The sequence below is a fragment of the Coenobita brevimanus genome, chromosome 59, assembly GCF_032717465.1.
Source record: "Coenobita brevimanus isolate Jiangsu-jjx chromosome 59, ASM3271746v2, whole genome shotgun sequence".
Lineage (NCBI taxonomy): Eukaryota > Metazoa > Arthropoda > Malacostraca > Decapoda > Coenobitidae > Coenobita > Coenobita brevimanus.
In genome coordinates this window covers 25,407,930-25,432,971 of record NC_137012.1, presented here as the reverse complement: position 1 = coordinate 25,432,971, position 25,042 = coordinate 25,407,930, and the positions used below count along the sequence as shown (strand labels likewise).

Here is a 25,042-nt window from a genome sequence, read left to right as displayed (position 1 = left end):
TGCATGTCAAGTTCAAGTTTGAAAAAGTGAAAGTGGGAGTGATTGTATCATATGCTTTGTGTGATGACAGGAGTGAGAGAGGTAAAGACAGGTTTTGGGATGAGCTGGATGAAGCAGTGGGAGAAATGCCCCGGAGCTATAAAGTGATTGTAATGGGTGATATGAATGGAAGAGTAGGCATTAGTCCTGATGATGATATAATGGGTTGTAATGGAAGGAGAAAATGATAATGGGAAGCGACTAAAGGATATGTGTCAGGAAAGGAGGTTGTGCATTTGCAACTCATATTTCAAACACAAAGATGCACATAAATATGCATGGTATAGAGGGAACGGTGATTGTTTTGAAAAGGGAATGGTGATTGTGTTGAAAGGATCCTAACTGATTACATGCTCGTAGAAAGGTTGATGCTGGGAATGGTTGTTGACGAGGGCCATGAGAGGATGATGTCAGATCCTATGATTGTGGTATGCAAGATCAAGCTGAGAGGAGTGAGGTGGACCAGGAGAGAGAGGAGTAGTCAGGGAGAAAGACTGAAAGTCGAGAAGCTGAGGATCAAAGAAATGGCAGATGAATACAGAGCCAAACTAGGGGAGAAGTTGAAATCAGTGAATTGGAATTAAATGGATCAGGACAGCCTGTGGAATGCATTTAGGGACTGCTTAGGTAGGAATGCTAAAGTGGTGTGTGGTGTTGCAAGAGCAACAACAAAGAAGAAAGGTACAGCATGGTGGGATGAAGAGGTTACGTGAACAGTGGGGGAAAGGAGGAAGAAGTGGCTGGAGTGGTTACAGAATAGGGGTTCAGTTGAAATAAGAACTGAATATACTGAGAGCAAGAAGCACATAAAGACACTAGTGAAGAGGAAAAAGAAGGAGGTAAATGATGATCCAGGAAGAAAAATGGATGCAACTACAAAATAAGAAGTTATTCTGGAAAGAGGTGCAGATGTGTAAAAATGACAGTGGAAACAAATGTGAAAAGGTGTAAATGGTAGACTATTAACCCATGGAGATGAAGTAAGAACCAGATAGAAAGAATATTTTGAAAACCCAATGAATAGGAATTGAGAGAGCAGAGCAGCTGTAAATATGATTGGTTTTAGGGGAGTACAAAGAAGGAATCCAATGCTAGGAAACGTGACACTCACACAGTTGAAGAACACCATGAAGTGGCTGAAAAATGGGAGAGCAGCTGGGGTTGATGAGATTATGCAGAGATGATTAAGTGTAGTGGAGAGAGTGGAATGAAGTGCTTGTTGGAGATATGTAAGAAGGCATGAATAAGTGAAACTGTGCAACAGAGTGGAAGAAGGCTGTGATTGTACCTCTGTGCTAAAATAAAGGTGAGTGAAGTGGGTGCAAGAATTATCATGGCATAAGTTTATTGAGTGTGGTAGGGAAGGTGTATGGAAGAATTATTATAGAAAGAGTAAGAAAGCTATCAGAAGTCTTAGTGAGTGATGAACAGGGTGGCTTCAGAAGTGGCAGAGGATGTGTGGAGCAGATATTTGCAGTGAGACAGATAGTGGAGAAGGCTTGTGATAAGGACTATAAGGTGTTTGTGGCATTTACGGATCTGGAAAAAGCATACGGCAAAGTAGACACAAGGATTGTGGAAAGTTTTGTGCATGTAGGGCTTAGATGGTAAGCTGTTAGGTGCTGTCAAATGTTTTTATGGTGGTAGTGAGGCATGTGTAAGGGTAAATGGGCATCTAAGTGAATGGTTCACAATCAGTGTGGGCATGCAGCAAGGTTGTGTGATGTCCCTATGGTTGTTCAATATACAGTATATATACAGTACGTGGATGGGTGATGAGAGAAGTAAAAACACGAGTAATGGAGAGAGGGATGGCGTTGGTAATGAATGGTGATGAAAGGAATATCTCAAATTTGTTGTATGCTGATGATGCAGTGCCATTTACAAATACCAGAGAAGAGCTTGGTAGACTAGCGCAGAGTTTTGCTGATATCCGTGAGCATCATGCCTTGAGAGTAAATGTAGAGAAGAGCAAAGTGATGGAAATTGAGAGAAGGTGACTCCCAGTGTGATGTTACAGTGAATGGAGAGAGACTGGAATTGGTGAGAGAGTTCAAACACTTGGGTAAAGTGATAGAAAAGAGAGAAAAATGTGCAGAAGTGGAATGCAGAGTGACAAGGAAGGGAGGTAGCTGGTGCTATGAAGGCCTTGATAAAAATCAGAGGCTCGAGTGTTGCAGCTACACGAGGCTTACATGAAGGAGTGTTAGTGCCAACTTTAACATATGGATGCGAGACTATGGTGTGGCATGAAAATGAAAAGCCAAGAGTGACAGCAGCGGAGGTGAGACTGCAGAGGAAAGTATGTGGAGTACAGAACGTGGATAGGATACAAAATAACGTGATTCGTGAAAGATGCGGAGTGAGGAAGTCTGTGGACACCAGAAACGAAGAGAATATACTGAGATGGTATGGTCACTTGGAGAGTGGATAACAATAGGGTAGTGAAAAAGGTATATCTGAGTGAATTTGAAGGAGGAAGGAGGTGAGGTAGGCCAAGGAGAAGGTGGAGGGATGGAGGAATATGGTGGATAAGTGCGTGAGGAAGAGAGGTATGGAAGTCGATGAGGCTAGGGGACTGACGAGAGATCGAGTTGGCTGGATGAATGTTGTTACGAGAAGTGCATGATCAGGGATATGGCACCTCTTTTTAACATGAAAACATTTGGGTTGACTCTTGGGTACTCTTATGCGAAGCTGCAGAATGTGGTGAGAGTTTTTGGCAGACCAGATAGAGCCAAGATTCTTGAGGCTTGAATGATGAGTGAATGGAAGCATGGCCATTGGATTTGGCAAACTTGGGCTGTCTGGACGTTGCTACTCCTCACCCTGCCCTAGGGTGGGAAAGGAGGTCTGGATGATGATGATGAAATAAAATGCATGTGACCGAGTAGCATGGAGACTCTCCTGTCATGACTATCCACTGGGGGTGAGTTCCCAAGAGGTACAAAGGTATCAGGGATAATAGGTAGGTTGGGTTTACAAGTTAGCTCTTACAGTATTGTGCAAGAAAATTACAGGAAATGAATTAAATTAAATACATATTCTTGAAATCTGATGAAATTGTTGTGAATGGATTTTGATGCCAGAAAAATTCCTCTAGTTATACAGTATAGTATTTGGAACAGTAGCAAATACAGTACTGAACTAGTACACTGTAGTCTGTAAAAAATATTTGATGAAGTAGTCAGCTCTCTGTTCATATCAATTACTGTACGTGTATAATGAATTACAAAGTTTCAGTGATTCATTTCATGATATTCTTGCAGATCTGTCACATCCTCTGGCCTCCAAATACCAGCCTGGTGAAGTGGAGTCAGGCTGGTACCAGTGGTGGGAACAGGAAGGCTTTTTCAGGCGGACAGGAGCACAGGAGAAATTTGTGATGGTTCTGCCACCACCCAATGTCACTGGAACACTCCATCTTGGCCATGCCCTCACATGCTCTGTCCAGGATGCTATTGCAAGATGGTAATAGAGACTTTATATAAATTCTTGGCATGCTATTGAGCAGTTTCCTGTATGGTTTTCTTCTCTTTTGCTTTTGACTTTCATCAGCCTTCTACAGTGGAATCTCCTAAATGGCGGCTTTATGAGACTGAGCACATGCCACGATTTGAGAATTCTACGAGTTAGAAATAACTCATCGGGAAAATTACTTATGGGTCTGTCATCTCGGAAAAGTTGCCCCCCTTACCCCCAAGGCTACATCAAACTGGTCACCAGCGAACACTAACAGCCTGAAAAAGAAATTAGTAATGCATATTTAATGGGACTGAGCACTTTTGTAAGATTCTTACCAGACTCTGACTGACAATGTTGCTTGAATGGACAGGGGAAGAGGGAGAGGTTCTGAGACTTGAGGCAGACCACGGCCTTTCACTTTCAGCAGGAGGTGAGTGTGCTGCTGTCTCATGCTGCTACCTCTGTGCCACTTCCTCCTCATCAGCCTCTCTCAGGAACCCCTTGAAGTCCAGTGTGGAGACAACGGAAGCAGTGTTGTCGTCGCCCTGTGCAGCCTCCGTGTCGTCATAAGAGTCACTGATTCGTTGAGCTTAATTCTTTACCAAATGGGCACGGCCTTTCCATATTTTCAGTTGAAATGAGTCTTTCACAGGTTACTTGTTATTATACCTAGATTGCCACAGCTGCTGGGCATTTTTATAAACTTCCTCTGAAAACTATAAATGAGAATTTTGAATGCATGATACACTGATTCATCCAGTCAGAGCGATGGTTGGTAAACAATGCAACCAGTGGACAAATACTACTGCGGGGGACTTGCTCGTCCCTTTAAATACCCCAAAATAGGTATACAATAAAACCTCAGTTTAATGGACTGATTGGGGCTCAAGCAATTCGGAAAAAGGTGAAAGCCTGATAAAAGCGACATCTAGATATCCCCCTGCTAACCCGGACTTTTTCTGATATACAGTACATATCGAAGCAATTTGCCTCACAAGATACTGAAGAAAAGCCAGAGATGCATTCCAGGCCCAAACCAAATTCTTGCATACCTTACTCAGTCAACAGAGACTGACAGAAACACCATAGGTAATATTATTATCTCCATAAAAAATACTGTTGCTAAAAAATGAGACACCAAGCATCACAGGCAGGTAGGTAAGGCTGTGAGAGGGCAACTGACAGGCTACAGCCAGGCAGGCAGCAGCGAGCTATGGGGGGGCAGGGGGATGGGAGGGAGACAAGCAGGGGTGGGGGAGAGTGAGAGGACGGGGAGGGTTACAAGCAGGGGTTGGGGAGGATGGGGAGGGAGACAAGTGGGGGAGAGGGATGGCAAGGGGAAGGGGAGGGCAGAGGGACAGGGAGGGAGACAAGCAGGAGTGGGGGAGGGTGGAGGGACAGGGAGGGAGACAAGAAAGCCAAACTACCCTACTTCCTCCCCCCCACCCTGCCTCACTCACTCACTCATTCTCTCTCACTCACTCACTTGTTCACTCACTCACACACACACACACACACACACACACACACACACACACACACACACACACACACACACACACACACACACACACACACACACACACACACACACACACACACATCCCCTCCATCCCCCTCCTCTTCTCCCCCCATCCCTCCTCCATCCCATTCCATGCTCAGATTTTTTTTTTTTTTTTCAATTTGCTCAAAAACTATTGCTCATATCGAAATTCTGAAAGCACCACAAGAAGCACATAAAATTCCACATCTAGATATATGCTTTGCTTATGCATGGTGTGGGCAGGTTAGGATGTTGGGAATTTTTTAAAGCTATTTTTACACTTGAACAAGTTTTATTCTCACTGCATGTCTGCACTTTTATTCATCAGTTTTGTGTATTTTTATTAGCTTACAGTATAAATGCCACTGAAGATGAAGGTATACAATTTATATCAATATAACCAATTTTCGGGGACAAGTTTGGCCGTGGAATTTTTTTCTTTGTGCCCAGGCAGAAGCCCCCTTAGCTGGGATGGAGGAGGGATGAGGGAAGAAGAAAGGGGATGGAGAGAGGTCTGGGAGAGCTGCGTACACCACCACATCTGCATTCAGACGCGCTCGATTCTAACCTAGGGACAGGGGAAGCACTTAGAAAATAATTTATTGTTACAACTTAATTTTAAACACTTTTCACTTACTGTACTGTACACTTTATACACCTTATTATATATGATCTTACCAACTAAAGATGTTCACTTTGTCTGTATATTTCACTTATCACTCGTCACCCTCGGACTTTTCCCGACATATAAGAATTTAGTCTGGTCGGCTCCTCGACTCAGATAAAAGCAAATTCCAGTATTTGAAGTCCGTTATATTGAGGTTTTACTGTATTTTTTTTTTTTTTTTTTTTTTCCCCACTCCTTGCAGTCACAATTCAACAGTTCACTATCTGTGTTGCATATGTACCAAGATTACTTAACTTGAGATCATGAGTTTGTTACAGATGGAATTGCTGCACCCATTTGGTAAAGAATTACCTCGTTGAGATCGTAATGGTGGGCAACTTTGGCTTTCTCCTCCTCCTTACATCTAACTTTTGGATATAAGTTAACGTTGGTTTCTTCTTCTTCCCCTTCCTCAAAGAAGTTGTAGGCTTGGGAGGGTTATGATCAGCCATGGTAACAATGGGTAGGTGGAAGAAGCATGGGGGAAAAAAAAAAATCCACGTAAACTACACTGGAACTACAGTCTAACAATGGAGAAGAGACAATGCACTGATCTGGGTGGGTCAAGCATGTGCCTCCTTCATGCTTGTCGTGAGAAGGAAGCACTGTGGTTGGCTTTTAGTAAGTGCAATGCTAGAATATGATTGGTTTAGTAATTGTCATGCTTCACTATGATTGGTTTATGCCCTCCTAGATGCATGGGCTTGAGGTAAATGGTGACATGTATCACACAAGGCAATGGAAAGGCGTCACTTTTGAGGCTGCATTCTTGAATTTTTTGTAACTTCTGTAATTTACTGATACTGCACTCTGTTGCCTGCGTATTATGAATCCTCCATTTGGGATCGTGTGATTTAGGGGATTCTGTTGTAATATTGTGGGTCCCTACTTTTAGAATGTACTGGATCTTGATAATGTGTTCTTTTGGTGTGCCTTTTGTCCTTTCAGTTTCAGAGAAAAAAGTGGATACAGCATTATCTCAACTGAAACTGCAGTTGTTTGCCAGGTTGACTTTCCTTTGGATATTGACCTTAAGTACAGATCTGCAGAAACAGGAGTCACAAGAATGACAGATATAGTACAATGCAGTGGTAGGCCCTGCTAAGGAGGCCAGTTTATAACAGATGTGAAGAGTTTGTTTGAAAGCTTCATTTGAAATAATGGCCTTGCTTTGGGCATTAGTTGTGAAACTTCCTGAGGAGACTGCAGAGGTTAAGACCATGCAATGCAGTACTGTTCTCTGGGGGCATAGGTCACTTTTCTTCTGTGGAGCCTTCTGGACTGTCTTAGCTTAGTCTGAGACTCATACTCTTGGAAAAGGCATAATACTTTATACTGTGTACAGTAAGTATAGTATTTGTTGTTATATACAAAACCAAATAAATTTTGTGGTGGATGTTGATTTGCATTTTGTATATGATGCCAGAAGATTGCTGGGAATGTAATACATTACTACATTCATGTTGCAACTCTCATTACAGATACAGTGTTAGTAAAAATCCTGAACATCTGTTATTGTGATAGAAAACAATACAAAATTGAGTGATACCAAATAAGTTTGCATGGTAGTCAAATAGATCCTGAACACAGTACACACATCTGGTGCCATGTAGATTCTAGATAATCTATCTTGATACATCATTATCCCTGAAGGTGTTCTGTATTACAGAAACTTCATTACAGATGTAATAATGGTAAAAATGGCAAGAAAACAAGTAGATTACTATATCAGTAACAAGGCAGCTACTGGGCTTACTGGTTCCACATTTCCTGAATAACCCACATCATTTGCTAAAAAATCTTCATAACCCTTCATAAGGCTTTCCAGTTCCTCTACTTTTTACCAACCAGTCATCAAGTTTGATATCTCTAACCCCTGACTCATTACAGCAATCTCCATAAATCACTGAATTGGGACAAAATGACATTGTGTCATTTAATGCTAAGAAAGACATTTCCAGTTTACTAATAGACAGATACTGGTATCACCTGATTCCTATATTACCTTCAGTGCAACCAATATTCCTGTCTCTATAAGTATTGGAATTCTTGGTGTATTGCTTAACAATAGCCCCAGTTGGCCCTATCACATTAGATCACGTGCTAAAAACGCCTCAAAGAAACTTAGATTATTGTACAGGATCCGTAACTTCTTCACTGGTGAGTAGTTTATTGTAATTCACAAGAGCTGTATGTGTCCTCACCTTGAATATTGCTCATCCTTAATTGTACAGAATCTGTAACTTCTTCACTGACAAGTAGTGAACTATAATTTGCAAGAGTTGTATGTGTTCTCAGCTTGAATATTACTCACCCTTGTGGAGTGGATGTGGAGAGGTTGCACTACAACAAAAGGAAAAAATTCAGAACAGAGCTATAAGAATAATTAATTACCCAGCAATTACAAATGAACTGCCTCCCCTACAAGTAAAACTGAATGTTGCCTCCCTTGCATTATTTTACAGATACAGCAGGTGCTCACTTAACGTGGGAATATTGTACCCTGAGGTTCCTGCTTTATGAGAATTCTGCGTTGTAGGGCCATGTGTTTACATGTTAAAGGGTTTCATGGTACCTAAGCCAGCCCCAAGTTCACCTTTTGGTGCCATAGGTTTGAAATGAGTGCGTTGGAACACAGATGTGGTGGTTTGAAATGAGCATGTTGGAACACAGATGTGGTGGTGTACATGGCTCTCCCGGTCCTCCCTCCATCCCATCCCTTCTTCTCCCCATCCCTCCTCCATACTCGCTATGGCTGTTTCTGCATGGGCACAAATTAAAATTTTTCCACTTCCAAATGTGCCCTCGGAAATTTGTTATTATTGATATAAATTGTATACCATCATCTTCACTGGTGTTTATAAGATAATCTAATAAAAACACACAAAACTGATGAGTAAAAGTGCAGAAATGCAGGAGAATAAAATTGTTCAAGGGTAAATATGGCTTCAAATAACTTCCCAACATCCTAGTGCAACATTTTGCCTGCATCAAGCAAGAGCAAAGCATATGTCGAGGTGCAGAATTTCATGAGGTTTGTTGTGTTTTTTTTGGAATTTCAGTACAGCCATTAGTTATTGAGTAAATCGCCAAAAACTAAAAATAAAAAAAATAACTAGGTGTGGTTGGGGATGGAAGGGATATGTGTGTGTGGGGGCGAGGATGGGGGAGAAGAGGGGGGATGAAGGGGATATTGTGTGTGTGTGTTCTTACCTACCTTACCTAATTCTTACCTAATTGTATCTTTACAGGAATGAGTCAAGCTCGTACTGCCCCGTGTCTTAAACCATATTTATCGTACATATCCTTAAATTTGTGAATTGTTTTGGCACACACTATTTCATTCGGTAGTGCATTCCATTGATCAATTGCTCTGTTTGGGAAACTGAATTTCCTTACGTCTTTATCACCTCTCTTCTTATGCAGTTTTTTGCAGTGTCCTCTTGCTGATTCTCCATATGTTAAGTAATCATTTATGTCTATTTTCTCCTTCCCTGATATGCACTTATATAGCATTATCATGTCACCTCTTTTCCTTCTCTCCTGTAGTGTTGGTAGATTCAGTTTATTTAGTCTTTCTTTGTAGCTTAGGTCCCTTAAGCTTGGTATCCATCTTGTAGCGGCCCTTTGAACTTTGTCAATCTTGTCTATGTGCTTTTTGAGATGAGGACTCCAGACTACTGATGCATATTCCAGGGTTGGTCTAATGAATGATGTTATTATCCTTCTTAGCATGTCTTCATTTATGTATGTGAATGCTATTCTCATATTTGCAAGCAGTGTATACATGTTCCGTACCTTCTCGCTGATGTGGTCAGCCGGAGATAGTCTGTTATTGATAATCACACCTAGGTCTTTCTCTCTTTCTGATGTGCATAGGGTTTTATTTCCTAACTTATAATCGCAATCAGGTCTTTTTCCACTTTTACCAAACTTGATTACATGACACTTGTCCACATTGAATTCCATTTGCCATGTACTACTCCATTCATGAAGTTTATTTAATTCTTATTGTAGCTCTTTACAAGAGTCTGTGTTAGTAATTCTCCTTTGTATTTTTGCATCATCTGCAAACATATTCAGATAGCTCTCATTTCCAGTGTTACTGTTTATATCATTTATATACACTAAAAACATGATTGGTGCCAGCACTGAACCCTGTGGTACTCCACTAGTCACTTCTTTCCATGATGAGTAGTTTCCTCTTAGTACTGTTCTCATTTCTCTTTTTATGAGAAAGTCTTGCATCCAACAAAACAGTTTGCCTCAAATTCCTCCTTGATGGTACAGTTTCCATAAAAGTCTTTGGTGTGGTACTGTGTCAAAAGCTTTCTTGAAATCTAAATAGATACTGTCCACCCATCCTTCCCTTTCCTGTACTGTGTTTGTTACTCTGTCATAGTAGCTCAACAGGTTAGTAACACATGATTTTCCTTTTCTGAAACCAAACTGTCTTTCTGTTATCATACTGTGTTCTTCTAGATGATTTACCCAAGCTTTTCTTTGTGTGTGTGTGTGTGTGTGTGTGTGTGTGTGTGTGTGTGTGTGTGTGTGTGTGTGTGTGTAAGAATGAGAGTGAGTGAAAGAATGAGTGAGGAAGAGAATTAATAAAAGAATGAGTAAGAGAATGAGTGAGTGAGACAGGGTGGGGGGTAGTAGTTCTTGTCTCTTTCCCTGTCCCCCCACCATGCCCCACCCCTGTTTGTCTCTCTTCCCTTTCCCCTGCCTCCCTCACCCCCATTTGTCTTCCTCCCCTTCCCCCATCGCTGCTTGTCTCCCTCCCTGTTCCCCTGCCCACCCTCACCCCCTACTCATCTCTCACTGCATGTTGTCAGTTGTCCTCAACCGCACCTCCCACCGCCTCACCTTACTGCATTTGATGTTTGATGTCTCATTTTTTAGCTGATGGAATCTGCACTCTGTCCATCACCTGCCAAGTTGTGCGATTTCTAACCGTAATTTTATGCCTCACGTCACGTGTCAACAAGTGGGTTGGTGGAGGGTTAGTGCCCCTCCCCGTAAAACAAATAACTCGGAGTCAAATGGCCACCCCTTACGGGACTGTGGCCTTTGGCAGTAGATAGTAGTAGATAGATAGTCACAGTCTATCACTGGCTGCATAACATGACTTTCAAATATAAATTGGGGCCTCCCGTCACCCCATGTCCATTGCCACTGTGTAGTCAGGTCCTATAAAAATTTAGCAGCTTCCTTCGACCTTGATAATGTATCTATTTTATCCGCATTGTGGCCATATTTGGACATCAGATTTTGAATCCCATGTAATGTGAGTTTCGCGCTATACGATTGCTTGTTGTGTGAGTGCTCACTGTACTTTTATGGCAAATGCTTACATAAGTTACATCCTTCGTGCCACCTCTCGACACCTTCCTGCGTGCAACACAGGCATCTGGTAGTGCTTGTGACTTGACTGTCAAACTGCCATATTGCAGAATTTTTGCCTGTCAGAATTCCTTTATGCCCTTTTTGGAACTTGCTTCCCTAGATTAGTTTCCCTCCAGGCTTCAGCTACAACAGTCCAAGTTCACCCGTTACAGATTTTTTTGAATGGAGGATGCCTGTAATGTGGTGTATTAATTAATTTGGTTTTCCATCCTCTGTTAAAAAAAAGAAAAACAAAAATTGTGGTGTGGAATACAGTAGGCTCGCACTGTGCACGAGAGATTTGGCGGTCCACGACCTCACGCACTGGGAATACATAATCTTATGGGAATACAGTAATTACATATGGATAGTACCCCCTCATACCTGGACATTTTTTGGCCCTTACAGACATAATAAAGGTCATATTTTTCGGACACTGTGCTAAAGCTGTAGGTACAATAACAAAAATATGGGTAGTCACCTTAACAACAGTAGACAACAGGCCTGATGACCTTAAATAACAGGGGTTCCGAGGCGCGGCAACACTTACAGCGCCGCACTCCCCACCGCACCTCCCACCGCACCAACACTTCCCTCCACAGACTCCTCTTGAGCACCTTCCCCAGGAGCATCAAAGTCACTCACTTCGGCTATAAACCCTTCAAAGTCCAACGCTGACACTTCTGACATTGCATCCTCTTCATCCTCAACAGGAACAGGAGCAGACGATGTCGCTGGTTCCGCAATTTCACCAACTTGAGCCCGCTGTGTGTAGCTTGTTATGAGCGTCTGTCTTCTCTTGTTTATTTCTTCCCTGTGCCTGTCTGAGTAGAAACGGAAGAGTTTGTCGATACCAACCAGAAGTTCCTCCGTTCTTAGGTTGCTCACTTCCTGTTCCTTCACCTCTTCCTTGAGCTTATCCACGGCAGAAAGGATCTTGCTAATGTTTGACATACACAGCTCAGTCCTGCCTTCCATCACGCTAGGCTGCTCAACTTGACTCTGCCTGGCGTGAATGCCCGGGAATTTCTGCGCATCAACATGACGACACGTGACGCGCTGTGTGAGGGGTGGTCGCGCACTAATAGAAAATGGCATTTTTGAGCCACTCCTTGCCTCTGCCTCGCGTTCTATGCGGTAAACTTGCGCATTCAAGGGTTTTTGGTTATGATTTTTGGTCACTCGCGCATAATCCGCTCTGTGATGACGCGCACTGTGCGAACCTACTGTATTTCAATATTATAGTTCATTCACCTTATCTTGATGGAGATTTTTGTTCTTCTGCAGCTTACCTTTATTTCCTTTACAGTGCCTCATTGGCAAAAGGCAATACTACAACTGTACATCCATTCCATAGCAATTTCTCATGACTAGCAACATATTCAGGGTTATTCTCTTGCCACAGCTCAACATTTAAGATGGAGAGTGGGCAGTTTTAGACTAAGTTAAAGTAGGCAGAGTACAGGAATATCCCACTTTAATGATACTTAACAGTAAAAACCCATCGCATGGTGGGGTATCATATCTTGGGGTAGATTTAACGTGTAAAGTATAGGGATGCGTTTGTGAGCCTTGGGTTCCTCCTCCAACCAAGTCCTAAACTCACCAAATGAGTCCAAAAACAAGTCTCTAGCTAACCTAAATCCCCAAATAGCTTTAAAACAAGCTAAACAAAGCCTAAAAGCAGTTTATAACTCACCTAAACCCAAAAAATACAATATGAAAATCATCAAAAATAAGTCTGGAAAAAATCAAACTTAGAAAACTGTACCCCAAAATGACAATGTTCATCCCACCTATGACTAAGACACATTAATCTAAGTCTAAAAACAGTTTATAAATCAACCTAAGCACAAAATTTAAGTCTAAAATATCAAAATTGGTAAAAAAAAAAAAAAAAAAAAAAACACCCATCGTTATACCGGGGTTTGGCCATCGTTCAGTGGGATAGGATGATATTTCTACCCCAATCACCATAACAGAGTATCATATCTGGGGGTATCATATTTCAGGGTCTGTCTGTATAGTGATGATGATTCAGTACAGGCGGTCTTTGACTTATGAAAGGTCAACTTACGAATATTCGATTTTACAGGTTTGTACTTTCAGCACAATATTTAATAAATTACTTATTCAACACTTTACTATAAAATAAGCTTTGTGTTAACGATTTTTCCCAACTGTAGGCCACCGTAGGTGTTCTAAGCACGTTTAAAAGGCTTGGTAGGCTTGGCTTAGCTATGATGTTCAGTTGGTTAGCTGTATTAAATGCATTTTCAACTTAAGAAAATATCCACTTATAAGCAGTTTCTCAGAACATAACCTGTTTGTAAGTAGGGGACCACCTGTATTTGAGGGGCTCAGAAGTTATGGGAGAAGTGTCAGTATGTCATAACATTAGAATCCAGCATTGAAATATAGGAAAAGAACCACTGTATTTTGCAGTTATTTGTGGTGTTTGTTCACCTTCACTTTTTAGTAGCTCATTTCTGTTTTACATGGGTTTGCAGGCACCAGATGCAAGGGGCTGAGGTGGTGTTTGTGCCAGGCTGTGACCATGCTGGGATAGCAACACAGGTGGTGGTGGAGCAGCATTTGTGGAACACACAGGCCACCACCAGGCACCAGCTGGGCAGAGAAAGGTCATTATAGCACATTTACTATATCTCAGCATAGATCCCTAACCCCTTATAGCTTGTTTGTTGGCCAGGTTTAATCAGATTGGAGGGTTGATATGATTATTAATCAAGGAGACTCATTCCTTCTTCACAACCAAAACTCGTTTGATTTTGTGCAACCGTGTTTTGAGAAGCAGGATTTGCTAAATAGGTAGCATTGGAAGGTTCTCAGTACTTCTGGTATTTTTCAGTTATGTGTCAGAGTTGCCAGTTACCCTGCTGTTTGTGAGCCGAGGTATATTTAAATTGTACATTAATTTTTGTGCCCTTTTTCTCTGTGATGTTTTATTTATGTGATTGTATGTTAAATTATGTCATTTTATCTCAGTTTGTATCAAAATAATTTAGATTGTTATGCAGTGTAAGAAACCTCTGGATATTTTGGATGTCTCTGAGTTGGTAACTATTGCTTTTCTGAGAATGTAGTAGATCATTTTAGTATACTGGGAGCTTATATAAGGATGGGGAAGGGACTCGAGGAGTCTCAGCTCAGTGTCAGTTCAGTGTTAGTGCAGATTGTATAGCCCCAGTGCATGTGAAAACAATGAAGTTAGCAAGCATTAAGTCCAATTATTTGGAAAATAAAGACAGTGAACTTAAAAAGCCAGTGTTTATTTACAGTGCCTTAGCTGATCTCATTGTGGCACACCAAAAAGCTGACCATAAGAAGAACAAGTCACTGGGCAACGTCATTCCTATACTGAATGACTGCTGTTGGAGCCTGTGGCAGTGTGGTATGGGACGCAACAAAGGTGTCAGAGTGTGGATCATTAGAAAAGTGCTGCAGCGATTCAAACCTTCGACATGGAGGCAGACGGTGTATGGTACAGACAAGAGGCCAAGCTAGGCAAGAGAAGGCATTGCTGGCTGCAATTATTACAGTATTACAAGCACAAAATGTACAACTACAAGCACAAAGTGTACAATTACAAGCACAGAATGAAGGCCAGAAAGAACTCAAAGAACAATTACAAACACAGAATGAAGGACAGAAAGAATTCAAAGAACAATTACAAGCACAGAATGAAGGACAGAAAGAACTCAAAGAACTATTACAGGCACAAAATGAAAGACAGACACAAAATGAAAGACAGAAAGAAATCAAAGAACAATTATAGGCACAAAGTGAAAGACAGAAAGAAATCAAAGAACAATTGCAAGCACAGAGTGAACAACTTGAGGCAAAAAGTGAAGAACAGAAAGAACAATATGAACAGCTTCAAGAGGCATTACAGGAGCAACAGAGGGATTTGCAACTGAGGATGCAAGGACAGCTAGATGCTTTCATGGGGGAAATGAAGGAAGAACAGCAATAGTTTAAGGAGGAAGTAGATGCCAAGCTTGAGCAGCAGAAGTATGAGGTAAGCAATAATGTGATGGAGTGCAGGCAGCATGTTGACGACCATTTGAAGCAAGTAGATAGCCATTTGAAGATAATTAGTGAGAGAATTGAGGCTGTAGAGAAATCTTGCACTACTGAGCCTCAGCTTAGTGTACAGGGAGGATATGAAAAATGTAGACTGTGTATGATGGATCTTGATGAATTGCAAGCATTTAAAGGTAGAATAATGGGGCTGAATAATCAGAATTCTGAAGTTTTAAGTCCTGGACTTAATTATGATGCCCCAGTTTTTACCCCCCAAACCAGTGAAGTGCATGGCTATAATGGGGATCCAATTACCTGTAAAAAGAAACCTTAGGATTCTGATGGTAGAGTGTCTTTGGAAGCTTACCATGCACAGTTTGAGTTACTTGCTGATCGGAATGGTTGGGATGATAGGCAGAGGGCAGTGCAGCTTGCTACTAGCCTCAAGGGTGCTGCAATAGAGATTCTTGGGCAGATATCAGAGAAGGATGGGAACAGTTATCAGTCCCTGGTAGAGGTGCAGGAGCGCAGATATGGGACCATGTGCCAGACTGAGGTTTACAGAGCAAGATTCCAGAACTGTGTACGGGCTCGAGACAAATTCCTTCAGCAGCTTGCTTATAACCTGGAGAGTATGGCACACAAAGCATACCCTGGACAGCACCTAACCTGTTGTTATTCTTCTGAGGAACCAGTTCATTGATGATCTTGATAGTGCAGAGTTGAAAGTGCATGTGAAGCAGGCACAACTAAGAAGCATATGAGAGGCACTGCACTAGCCAGGGCTCTAGAATTTGAGTTCTACGTCAGTTCCAGTACGTCCACTTTTCAGGCAGGTTGTATTGCAGGATTCAAGGCAGGAAAGGGGCAGGTATGTGAAGCGGAAAAATTTGAAGGAAGTTGCTGGTACTGTGAAAAGCCAGGACATCGGAAAGTGGATTGCAACAAATGGAAGAGAGAACAGGAGAAGATCAGAGGTTGGTGGTTCTACAAGAAGCCAGGACACAAGGTGGATTGTTGCAACGGAAGAAAGAGCAAGAACGGAACAGTCCAAGGAAACCCACGTTTGCAACAGATGGGTGTTGGACATGGCGAGATGGGACACTTCAGCTGCGATTGTCCAAACGAGAAGGACGGCAAGAACAAGGCTGCAGAAGATGAGAAAGATGAGGGTAAATTAGCAGAGTCTGTTGACAAGAGGCAACCACCAGCTCGCTTTTCCTAAGTAGTCCTACCACTCAGAAAATGCAAGAGAACTATGATTGATAATGTGCGAGAAAATGGAAGAACAGACGGCAAGCAGTGTAATAGGAATGGGAATCTTAGTAAGAAATTCGGCCATACTATATTGACAGAGCCAGTGTCAGCTGAAGAAGACCTGAAGAGGATGCAGATGGAGGATGCAGATTTACAACCAGAGCTAAAGTGGCTGCAGCAGAGTACAGTGCGACCATCTTGGGAAGAGGTTTCCAGATTCAGCCCTGTGACCAAGAGCTACTGGAGTCAGTGGGACCTTCCTCGTTTGAACAACAGACTACTGGAGCGTCACTGGGAGACACCTGATGCCCTCAGCAAGTATTGGCAACTGGTGGTTCCGAAGAAAATGAGGTCTGAGATCGGTAGTGGGAACCTGGGAATGAAGAAAACTCTACATCGGCTGCGACAGAGGTTCTATTGGATTGGTGTGGGGCAGGATGTTGAAGAGTGGTGTTGGGCCTGTGATGTATGCTGTGCCAAGAAGGGACCCAAGAAACATGGTTACACCCGTCTTCAGCTGTATCAGGTAGGTGCACCAATGGTAAGAGTTGTGGTGGACATTGCTGGACCCCTGCCACTCACTGAAAGAAGAAACTGGTATATACTGTATGTGTTGCCATGGATTACTCCACAAGGTGGCCAGAAGCCTATGCCATTCCCAATCAAGAGGCCATGACTGTTGCTCAGGTGTTGGTTGACCATTTTTTCTGTCATTTTGGGATACCACAAGAACTACATTCAGACCAGGGTAGAAACTTTGAGTCTGCTATGTTCTATGAGTGCTGTAAGTTACTGGGGATCAAGAAGACCAGGACGACCCCACTGAGACCACAGTCAGATGGGATGTTGGAGAAATTCAACTGGACCCGGGACAAGAACTGGCTAAGTACTGCATAGAGGGACAAACGGAATGGGGCCAGAAATTACCTGCGTTGCTGATGGCATATCGGTCTGCATCCCATGAGTCTACCGGCTACATCCTTGCAAAACTGATGCTGGGCAACGAGTTATGTTTACTCGTTGACTTATTAATGAGAAGACCACCTGGCGAAGCGCTGCCCTACAGACACTTCCAGGTGTGCAAAGCATCTTCAGAAAAGACTGGCTGAGGTACATCATCAAGTGCGAGAAGCTCAAAAGTTTTCAGGCAAAGTGATGAAGTGCAAGTATAACGCCAAGGCATGTGAGGTGACCTTCAAGGATGATGACAAAGTTTGGCTATACAATCCTCAACGGAAGAAGGGACAGTCACCGAAGCTGGAGAGCTCGTGCGATTGGTCTTACGCTGTGTTGTGCCTATCAGATGTAATATACTGGATCCGGGGAGGCAGGAAGTCTCGCCCAAAGGTGGTACATGTGAATAACCTGTGGCAGTACCATGGGCCAGGACAGTACAGCTGGGACATCTCTGAGGAAGAGTGCTCTCCCGCAGCCGAGGATGGTGAGGAGGACCAAGGAGCTGAAGTACAAGAGGATGGTGACAGTTTTCCAAGAGAAGAAGTGCATCTTAATGAGGACCAAGACATTCCAGGAGAGGACTGCATGGAGGAGCAGGGACATTGTCGGAAACGGCGTAGGTGAAGACCTGACAAGTTGAAGAATTATCTTGTGTTTAGTTTTGATTGAGGATTATGTTTGTATGCACTGTATAATTTTGTCAGGACGACAAAGGACTAGGGAGGGGGTAGTGTTGAGAAGCAGGATTTGCTAGTCAGGTAGCACTGGAAGGTTCTCAGTACTTCTGGTGTTATTCTGTTATATGTCAGAGTTGCCAGTTAGCCTGCTGTTTGTGTGCAGTGGTATTTTGTAAGTTATACATTAACCCTTTGAGATTCCGATGACACATTTTAGAGTAATTTCAGATCCAACCTCAGAGATTCCGATGACTTGTTTATGCGTCATTTTAAGATACTTTTGTAAAATATTCACCATAAATTGCATTTACGCGTCATAACAAAGAGACTCGGCCATAATGGCACGGAATGCTTGATCTGTGCATGGCTGGCAGTAATTTGTAGTTTTGTTTGGTTTAAACCAGATTTTGATATCTTTTTTTCCATGCTTAATATTTTCTATGGCAAGGTATAAAATTTCTGGTTTTTGTCCAGCTTCAACTTGTCATTTTGACTTTTTGTTTTTTTGTTTTCCTTTTTTGAAAAATACAGCAATAATGTACAACTATTCAGCTTCAAAATAACAGCACAACCAGCATCCTATCATAAAAAGTGTACTTAATGTACTCAGACCGATCAGAGAAAAAGATCGCAAAGGGCATATGCTGCCGAGTCTAGAAATTGTGCGTCTTTTTCCTTTCATTTTATTGCACAATAAAATGCAGAAATAACCATAATCTGTGTATCACTGTAAAGGTAATTTATTGTAGTTTTGCATGGTTTAAACCAGATTTATATATCTTCATTAGGTTTTATTTGCCAAATATTTTTCTATGGCAAGGAATACAGTTTTTGTTTTTTGCCTTAATTCAGCTCATCATTTTGTCTTTTTACTGTCTTTGTTTTCCATTTTTTTTATATACTACGATAAAGTACAGCTACTCATCTTCAAAATAACACCACAGTCAGCATCGTATCATAAAAGTATTTACACTGACTGATCAAAAAATTGATTTTGAAGCGAGTATGCGGCCGACTCATAAAATATTGTGTATCTTTTCCCCTTCGCTTTACTGCACAATAAAATGCTGAAATACAGTAACTATGATCTAAGTATTATTGTCAAGGTAATTTATTGTAGTTTTGCATGGTTTAAACCAGAATTATATATTTTTATTATTATTTTTTTTTTTTCTGAATATTTTTGTATGGCAAGGTATAAAATTTTTGGTTTTCGCTTAACATCAACTTGTCATGATGACTTTTTATTTTCTTTGTTTTCCATTTTTGAACATACTACGATATCATACAACTATTCAGCATTAAAATGACACCGAAATGAACATTCTCTCATGAAAAGTGTATTTACACAGAGTGATCAAAGAATAATATTGCGACATGAAGATGTAGGCCACCGTGAGAGCAGCTGACTCTAGCACAGACATGATCTGCCCTGCCCAGAAACATGATAGGGTTAATTTTTGTGCTCTTTTTCTCTATAATGTTTTATTTATGTAATTGTTTGTTAAATTATGTAATTTTATCTCTATGCTAAATAATTTAGATTGTTACACAGTGTAAGAAAACTGGATGTTTTGGATGTCTCTGAGTTGGTAACTGTTGCCTTTCTGAGAATGTAGATTATTCTAGTATATAGGGAGCTTATATAAGGATAGAGAAGGGACTAAAGGAGTTTCAGTTCAGTTTGAGTTTATTCAGTGTCTGTGCAGTTAGCGAAGATTGTATAGCTCCGGTACTTGTGAAAACCGTGAAGTGAAGTTGGCAAGCATTAAATGTAATTATTTGGAAAATAAAGACAGCGAACTTAGGAAGCCAGTGTTTATTTACAGTGCCTGAGCACACCAAAAATCAGACCATAAGAACAACAACTCACTGGACAATGTCCTTCCCGTACTGAACTACTGCTGTTGGAGCCTGTGGCAGTGTGGGACAGGGATGTAACACATAGTATTCAAGCTGTGAGAGTGACCCAGTTCAGGTTGATGAAAAACAGTGTTACCTGCAGTCTTTCACTCCATCCCACTCAGTCTTCTAATATTCTTGTCTACATTTTTTTTTTTTTCCCTGAGAGAGACATGAGTTTCATCTCCAGTTATTGAAAGACATACCAAGCATTTTTCCATTGTATCATAGCTCACCAGCCCTTCTTTCCTTTCCAGACAGTCTTCTGCCACATTTTCCTCCATTTGGTTTTGTTAATACATATTCGGTCATTCATTCCATCACAAACCACACTCCACCATCCTGAAATCTGTCATTTGAAATCTGTGCCATGGCTTCTTGAAAAGTTCGTTCAGTATTAATTTTGGCTTCTCTGCTGAAGATAATTATAGTTCTGTCAATATCTTTTGGGGAAGGATTCATTTTGTGAGGTGTGAGCACTTGGTGCACTTTATGTGTAAAGAAAACAAATCCTATAAGCGAAGAGGCATGGAAACAGATTTGTCATGGCCATCCTGAATGAATTCTGAAAGTAGGAACTGGTATGTGGTAATGGATTCATAGCTTAATGGTTCCCATATACTCTGTATAGTATTCTAATGTCTACTTTGCAGACAACAGCTGACTCATATCTATCTATCTATCTATCTATTGCCAGATACCTTAATCCCATAAGGGGTGGCCACAAACAAATCGTCTCCATGTCTCCCTGTCCCCAGCCATTTCACTGCCCTGCCCCCAGCTCACACCCCCCTCTCTCATATACCTCCCCACTCCATCCCTCCATCTCATCCTTGACCTCCCCCTCCCTCTCCCCCCCTCCACCTCACTCACATACACTCTCCTCATGAGTCTCTCGCTCTCCATCCTCCCTACATGTCCAAACCACCTCAGTGTGTTTCTCCTAATGTTTCCTATCACATCCACATCCACACCAAAATGCTTCTTTACTTCCTCATTTGTCAGTCTGTCTCTCCATGTGACTCCACATGCTTCACTCAAATAACTCATTTCCACTGCTCTCACTCTTGACTTGTGTCCCTCCAACAAGGTCCAAGTTTCACTTCCATACGTTAGAGTTGGTACCACAATACTGACATGTAGTAGCTTTTTCACTTCCATGCTCACTTCCCTGTTTCTTAATCACTGCTTTCAAGGAACCAGCAACTTTTCTTCCCTGCTGCACCCTTTCAAGCACTTCACCCTCTAAACTTCCATCCTTATTCATCACACTACCAAAGTACTTAAACACTCACATTTTCCCAGTTCCTCCTCATCCAACCTCACTGTACATTCACTGACTGTAATTCTTTCAAAGACCATAACTTTACTCTTCCCTACGTTCACCTTTAGATTCCGTTTCTTACACACTCTCACAAACTCATCCACCAAGCCTTGCAGCTCCCCTTCGTCTTCACTTAACAACATAGTATCATCTGCAAACAACAGGCCAGGTAGTTTCCAAACACTGCCCTTTCTCACTAGGGCCGCTCTGACATCCACTGCCCTACCTTGTATCTCTTTTATAACCCCATCCATGTACAGAATGAACAACCATGGAGACATAACACATCCTTGTTTCAATCCAACCTTCAAATAGAAAAATTCACTCAGTTCACTGTCCACACGCACTGCAGCCGTAGCACCATCATACATAATCTTCAGGGCCTTTAACAACTTCTCATCTACTCCATATATTCTTAGTACTTTCCACAATCCTTGTCTATCCATCCTGTCATATGCTTTCTCCAAATCCATGAAGGCCACATTCAACTTCTTTCCCTTCTGTTATCTCATTACAGTAATTTTAGTTTCATATTTGTTCGTCTATCTACCTATCTATCTATATAATATATATATATATGTATATATGTGTATGCGCCAACGCAAGATTGTGCTAGAAGAGTGAGAGAAGAGTTCTGGACAAATGTAGAAGTGTGCATGGAAAAGTTTGGAAGGCATGAGAGAGTGTTTTTGATTGGTGATATGAATGGTAAAGTTGGGAATGTGAAGGTGGATGGAATAGTTGGCGAGTGGGGTGTGCCTGCTGAGACAGATGAGAATGGGAGTGCGTTAGTGGACATTTGTGCTGGGAGGGGGTTGGTGATAGCCAATACCCTCTTCAGGCATAAAATGATCCACAGGTATACATGGCGAGTGATGAGAAGGGTGGGTGGTGAACTGAATGAAAGAAAGGCAATGATTGATTATGTGTGTGTGGATGAAAGGATGCGAAGATGTGTAATGGATGCAAGAGTTTATAGAGGTTGGGGAAGTGGACTTTCTGAGCACTACTTGGTGGTGGCCAGAATTAGAATTCAAGTAAGATGGAGGAATAGAAGAAGGGAAAGACGAGAGGAAGGAGTAGTTGCAAGGAGAGTGGAAAGGTTACAAGAGGATGAGAAAAAGGCAGAGTATAAGAGAGAAGTGGAGGAACGATTGGGCAAATATAAACTGGAGCAGATGGGAGATGTGGAAGATGTGTGTAGGATATTTACAGAAGAAATATGTGCAGCATGTGATGTGGTGTGTGGAAGGAAGAGAAGACGGAGGGGGGTGCAAGGAACAGCGTGATGGACTGAAGAGGTGAAACAGGCTGTGGCACAAAAGAAGAAAGCATACAATGAATGGATGAGAAATAGGGGCGTGGAAGAAGTTGAGAGGCGGAAGAGAGAGTTATATGTAGAAAGAAAGAGAGAGGTGAAAAGATTAGTAAGAGAGAGTAAGAAAAGAGTGGATGAGGAATTTGGAAGGAATTTGAGTGTAAAGTGGAGGGACTGTAAGAAAATGTTCTGGAGAGAGGTGAAAAGAGTAAGACAGGGTGGAAGTGAAGTTAGCAGGGGAGTGAAAGATAAAAATGGTAGATTACTAGTGGAGAAGGAAGAAAAAGTGAGCAGATGGAGAGAACACTTTAAGGAATTGTTGAACGTAGAGGATGGAAGTAATGCGAGTATAAGTGGCTGGGGAATGGCTGGGAGAAGGAGGGAGGTGAGAAGACAGGAAGAAATCAGTAGGATAGAAGTTGTGGAAGCAATGAAGAAAGTTAAATCGGGGAAAGCCCCAGGAATTGATGGAGTGTGTGGTGAAATGCTGGAGCATGGGGGAGAGATAGTAGTAGAATGGATGTGGAAGATGTGCAGCAGATTGGCCTGGGAGGAAGGTAGAGTCCCAGAGGATTGGAAGTCAGGTATAATTATTCCCTTGTACAAAGGAAAAGGGGAAAAAGAAGTGTGTGGTAATCATAGGGGCATTTGTCTTCTTAGTATAATAGGAAAAGTGTATGGTAGGATACTTATTGACAGAGTTAGAGAAAGAACAGAGAAATTAGTTGGAGAAGAACAGGGAGGCTTTAGGAAGGGAAGAGGTTGTGTAGATCAAATATTCATTCTTAGATCCTTAGTGGAAAAGTTTCTAGAGAAGGGAAAGAAGTTGTATGTGTCTTTCATGGGTTTGGAGAGAGCATATGACAGGGTGGATAGACAAGGATTGTGGAAAGTGTTAAGAATATATGAAGTAGATGGGAAGTTGTTGAATGCTGTGAAGAGTATGTACGATGGTGCGAAGGCTGCAGTGCGTGTGGATGGTGAACTAAGTGAATTTTTCTCTTTGAAAGTTGGGTTGAAACAGGGATGTGTCATGTCTCCATGGTTGTTCAATCTGTACATGGATGGGGTAATAAAAGAGGTACAAGGTAGGGTAGTGGATGTTGGAATGGCCCTGGTGAGAGAGGATAGTGTTTGGAAACTCCCTGTACTGTTGTTTGCAGATGATACTGTGTTGTTGAGTGAAGACGAAGGGGAGCTGCAAGGCTTGGTGGATGAGTTTGGGAGAGCGTGTAAGAAACGGAATCTAAAGGTGAATGTAGGGAAGAGTAAAATGATGGTCTTTGAGAGAGGTGAAGTCAGTGAATGTACAGCGAGGTTGGATGGTGAGGAATTGGAAAATGTGAGTACGTTTAAGTACTTGGGTAGTGTGATGAGTAAGGATGGAGGTTTGGAGGGTGAAGTGCTTGAAAGGGTACAGCAGGGAAGAAAGGTTGCTGGTTCTTTGAAAGCAGTGATAAGAAACAGGGAAGTGAGTATGGAAGTGAAAAAGTTACTACATGACAGTATTGTGATACCAACTCTAACGTACGGAAGTGAAGCTTGGATGTTGTTGGAAGGACACAAGTCAAGAGTGAGAGCAGTGGAAATGAGTTATTTAAGAGGAGCCTGTGGAGTCACATGGAGAGACAGGCTGACGAATGAGGATATAAAGGAGCGTTGTGGTGTTGATGTGGATGTGATAGGAAGCGTTATGAGGAACACACTGAGGTGGTTTGGCCATGTGGAGAGGATGGAAGGTGAAAGACTGACGAAGAAAGTGTATGTGAGTGAGGTGGAGGGGGGTAGAGGGAGGGGGAGGCCAAGGATGAGATGGAGGGATGGGGTGGAGAGGTATACGAGAGAGGGGGGTGTGAGTTGGAAGCAGGGCAGTGAAATGGCGGGGGACAGCGCGACTTGGAGGCGATTTGTTTGTGGCCACCCCAAACGGGATTGAGGCGTCTGGCAATAGATAGATATATATATATATATATATATATGTAGATAGACAGATATTGAGAGGGCCATACCTGCATGCCAAGGGATCTTTGTATGCAGCATGTGTTTTGGAGTGTAATGCTGTATGGTAGTGAGACCTGGGCAGTAAAGGAAGAGGATATTCGCGGGCTCATACGTACAGAAATGACAATGATTAGGGGGATGTGCAATGCGTCCCTCAGTGCAAGGCCTGGGGGGGCTAGGTTTACGATGGAAGAGTTGAGAAGTAGGATGGGATTGAAGTGTGTTGGTGTTGTGAAGAGGGGCGGTAGATTGAGGTAGTCTGGGCAAATGAAATGGATGGGGAATGATAATTGGGTTCAGAAAGTGAAAAGCGTTAATATTAGGGATGGGGTTGCGAGGGGAAGACCAAATTAGACGTGGGACGAAGTCATTAAGTGTGAACTCAGGGATAAGGTGAGTGGTGATGGGCTTGGGGGGAAAGGGGGAGGGGTTTCTGAGGCTGTAGGAAGTCCTATTGACCCCC

At 42.1% G+C, this 25,042-nt stretch overlaps 1 protein-coding gene across 1 annotated transcript in view; it reads left to right on the top strand.

The window, feature by feature from the left end:
• Nucleotides 1-3,422: 3,422 nt before the first annotated feature.
• LOC145402811 (valine--tRNA ligase-like) overlaps nucleotides 3,423-25,042 on the top strand; it is an 87,314-nt gene continuing 65,694 nt past the window's right edge. Inside the window, exons 1-2 of the mRNA XM_080274710.1 lie at nucleotides 3,423-3,510; nucleotides 13,610-13,741. Of these exons, the coding sequence (XP_080130836.1) occupies nucleotides 3,425-3,510; nucleotides 13,610-13,741 (218 nt within the window). The 5' untranslated portion in view covers nucleotides 3,423-3,424. The remainder of the gene's footprint in view (nucleotides 3,511-13,609; nucleotides 13,742-25,042) is intronic.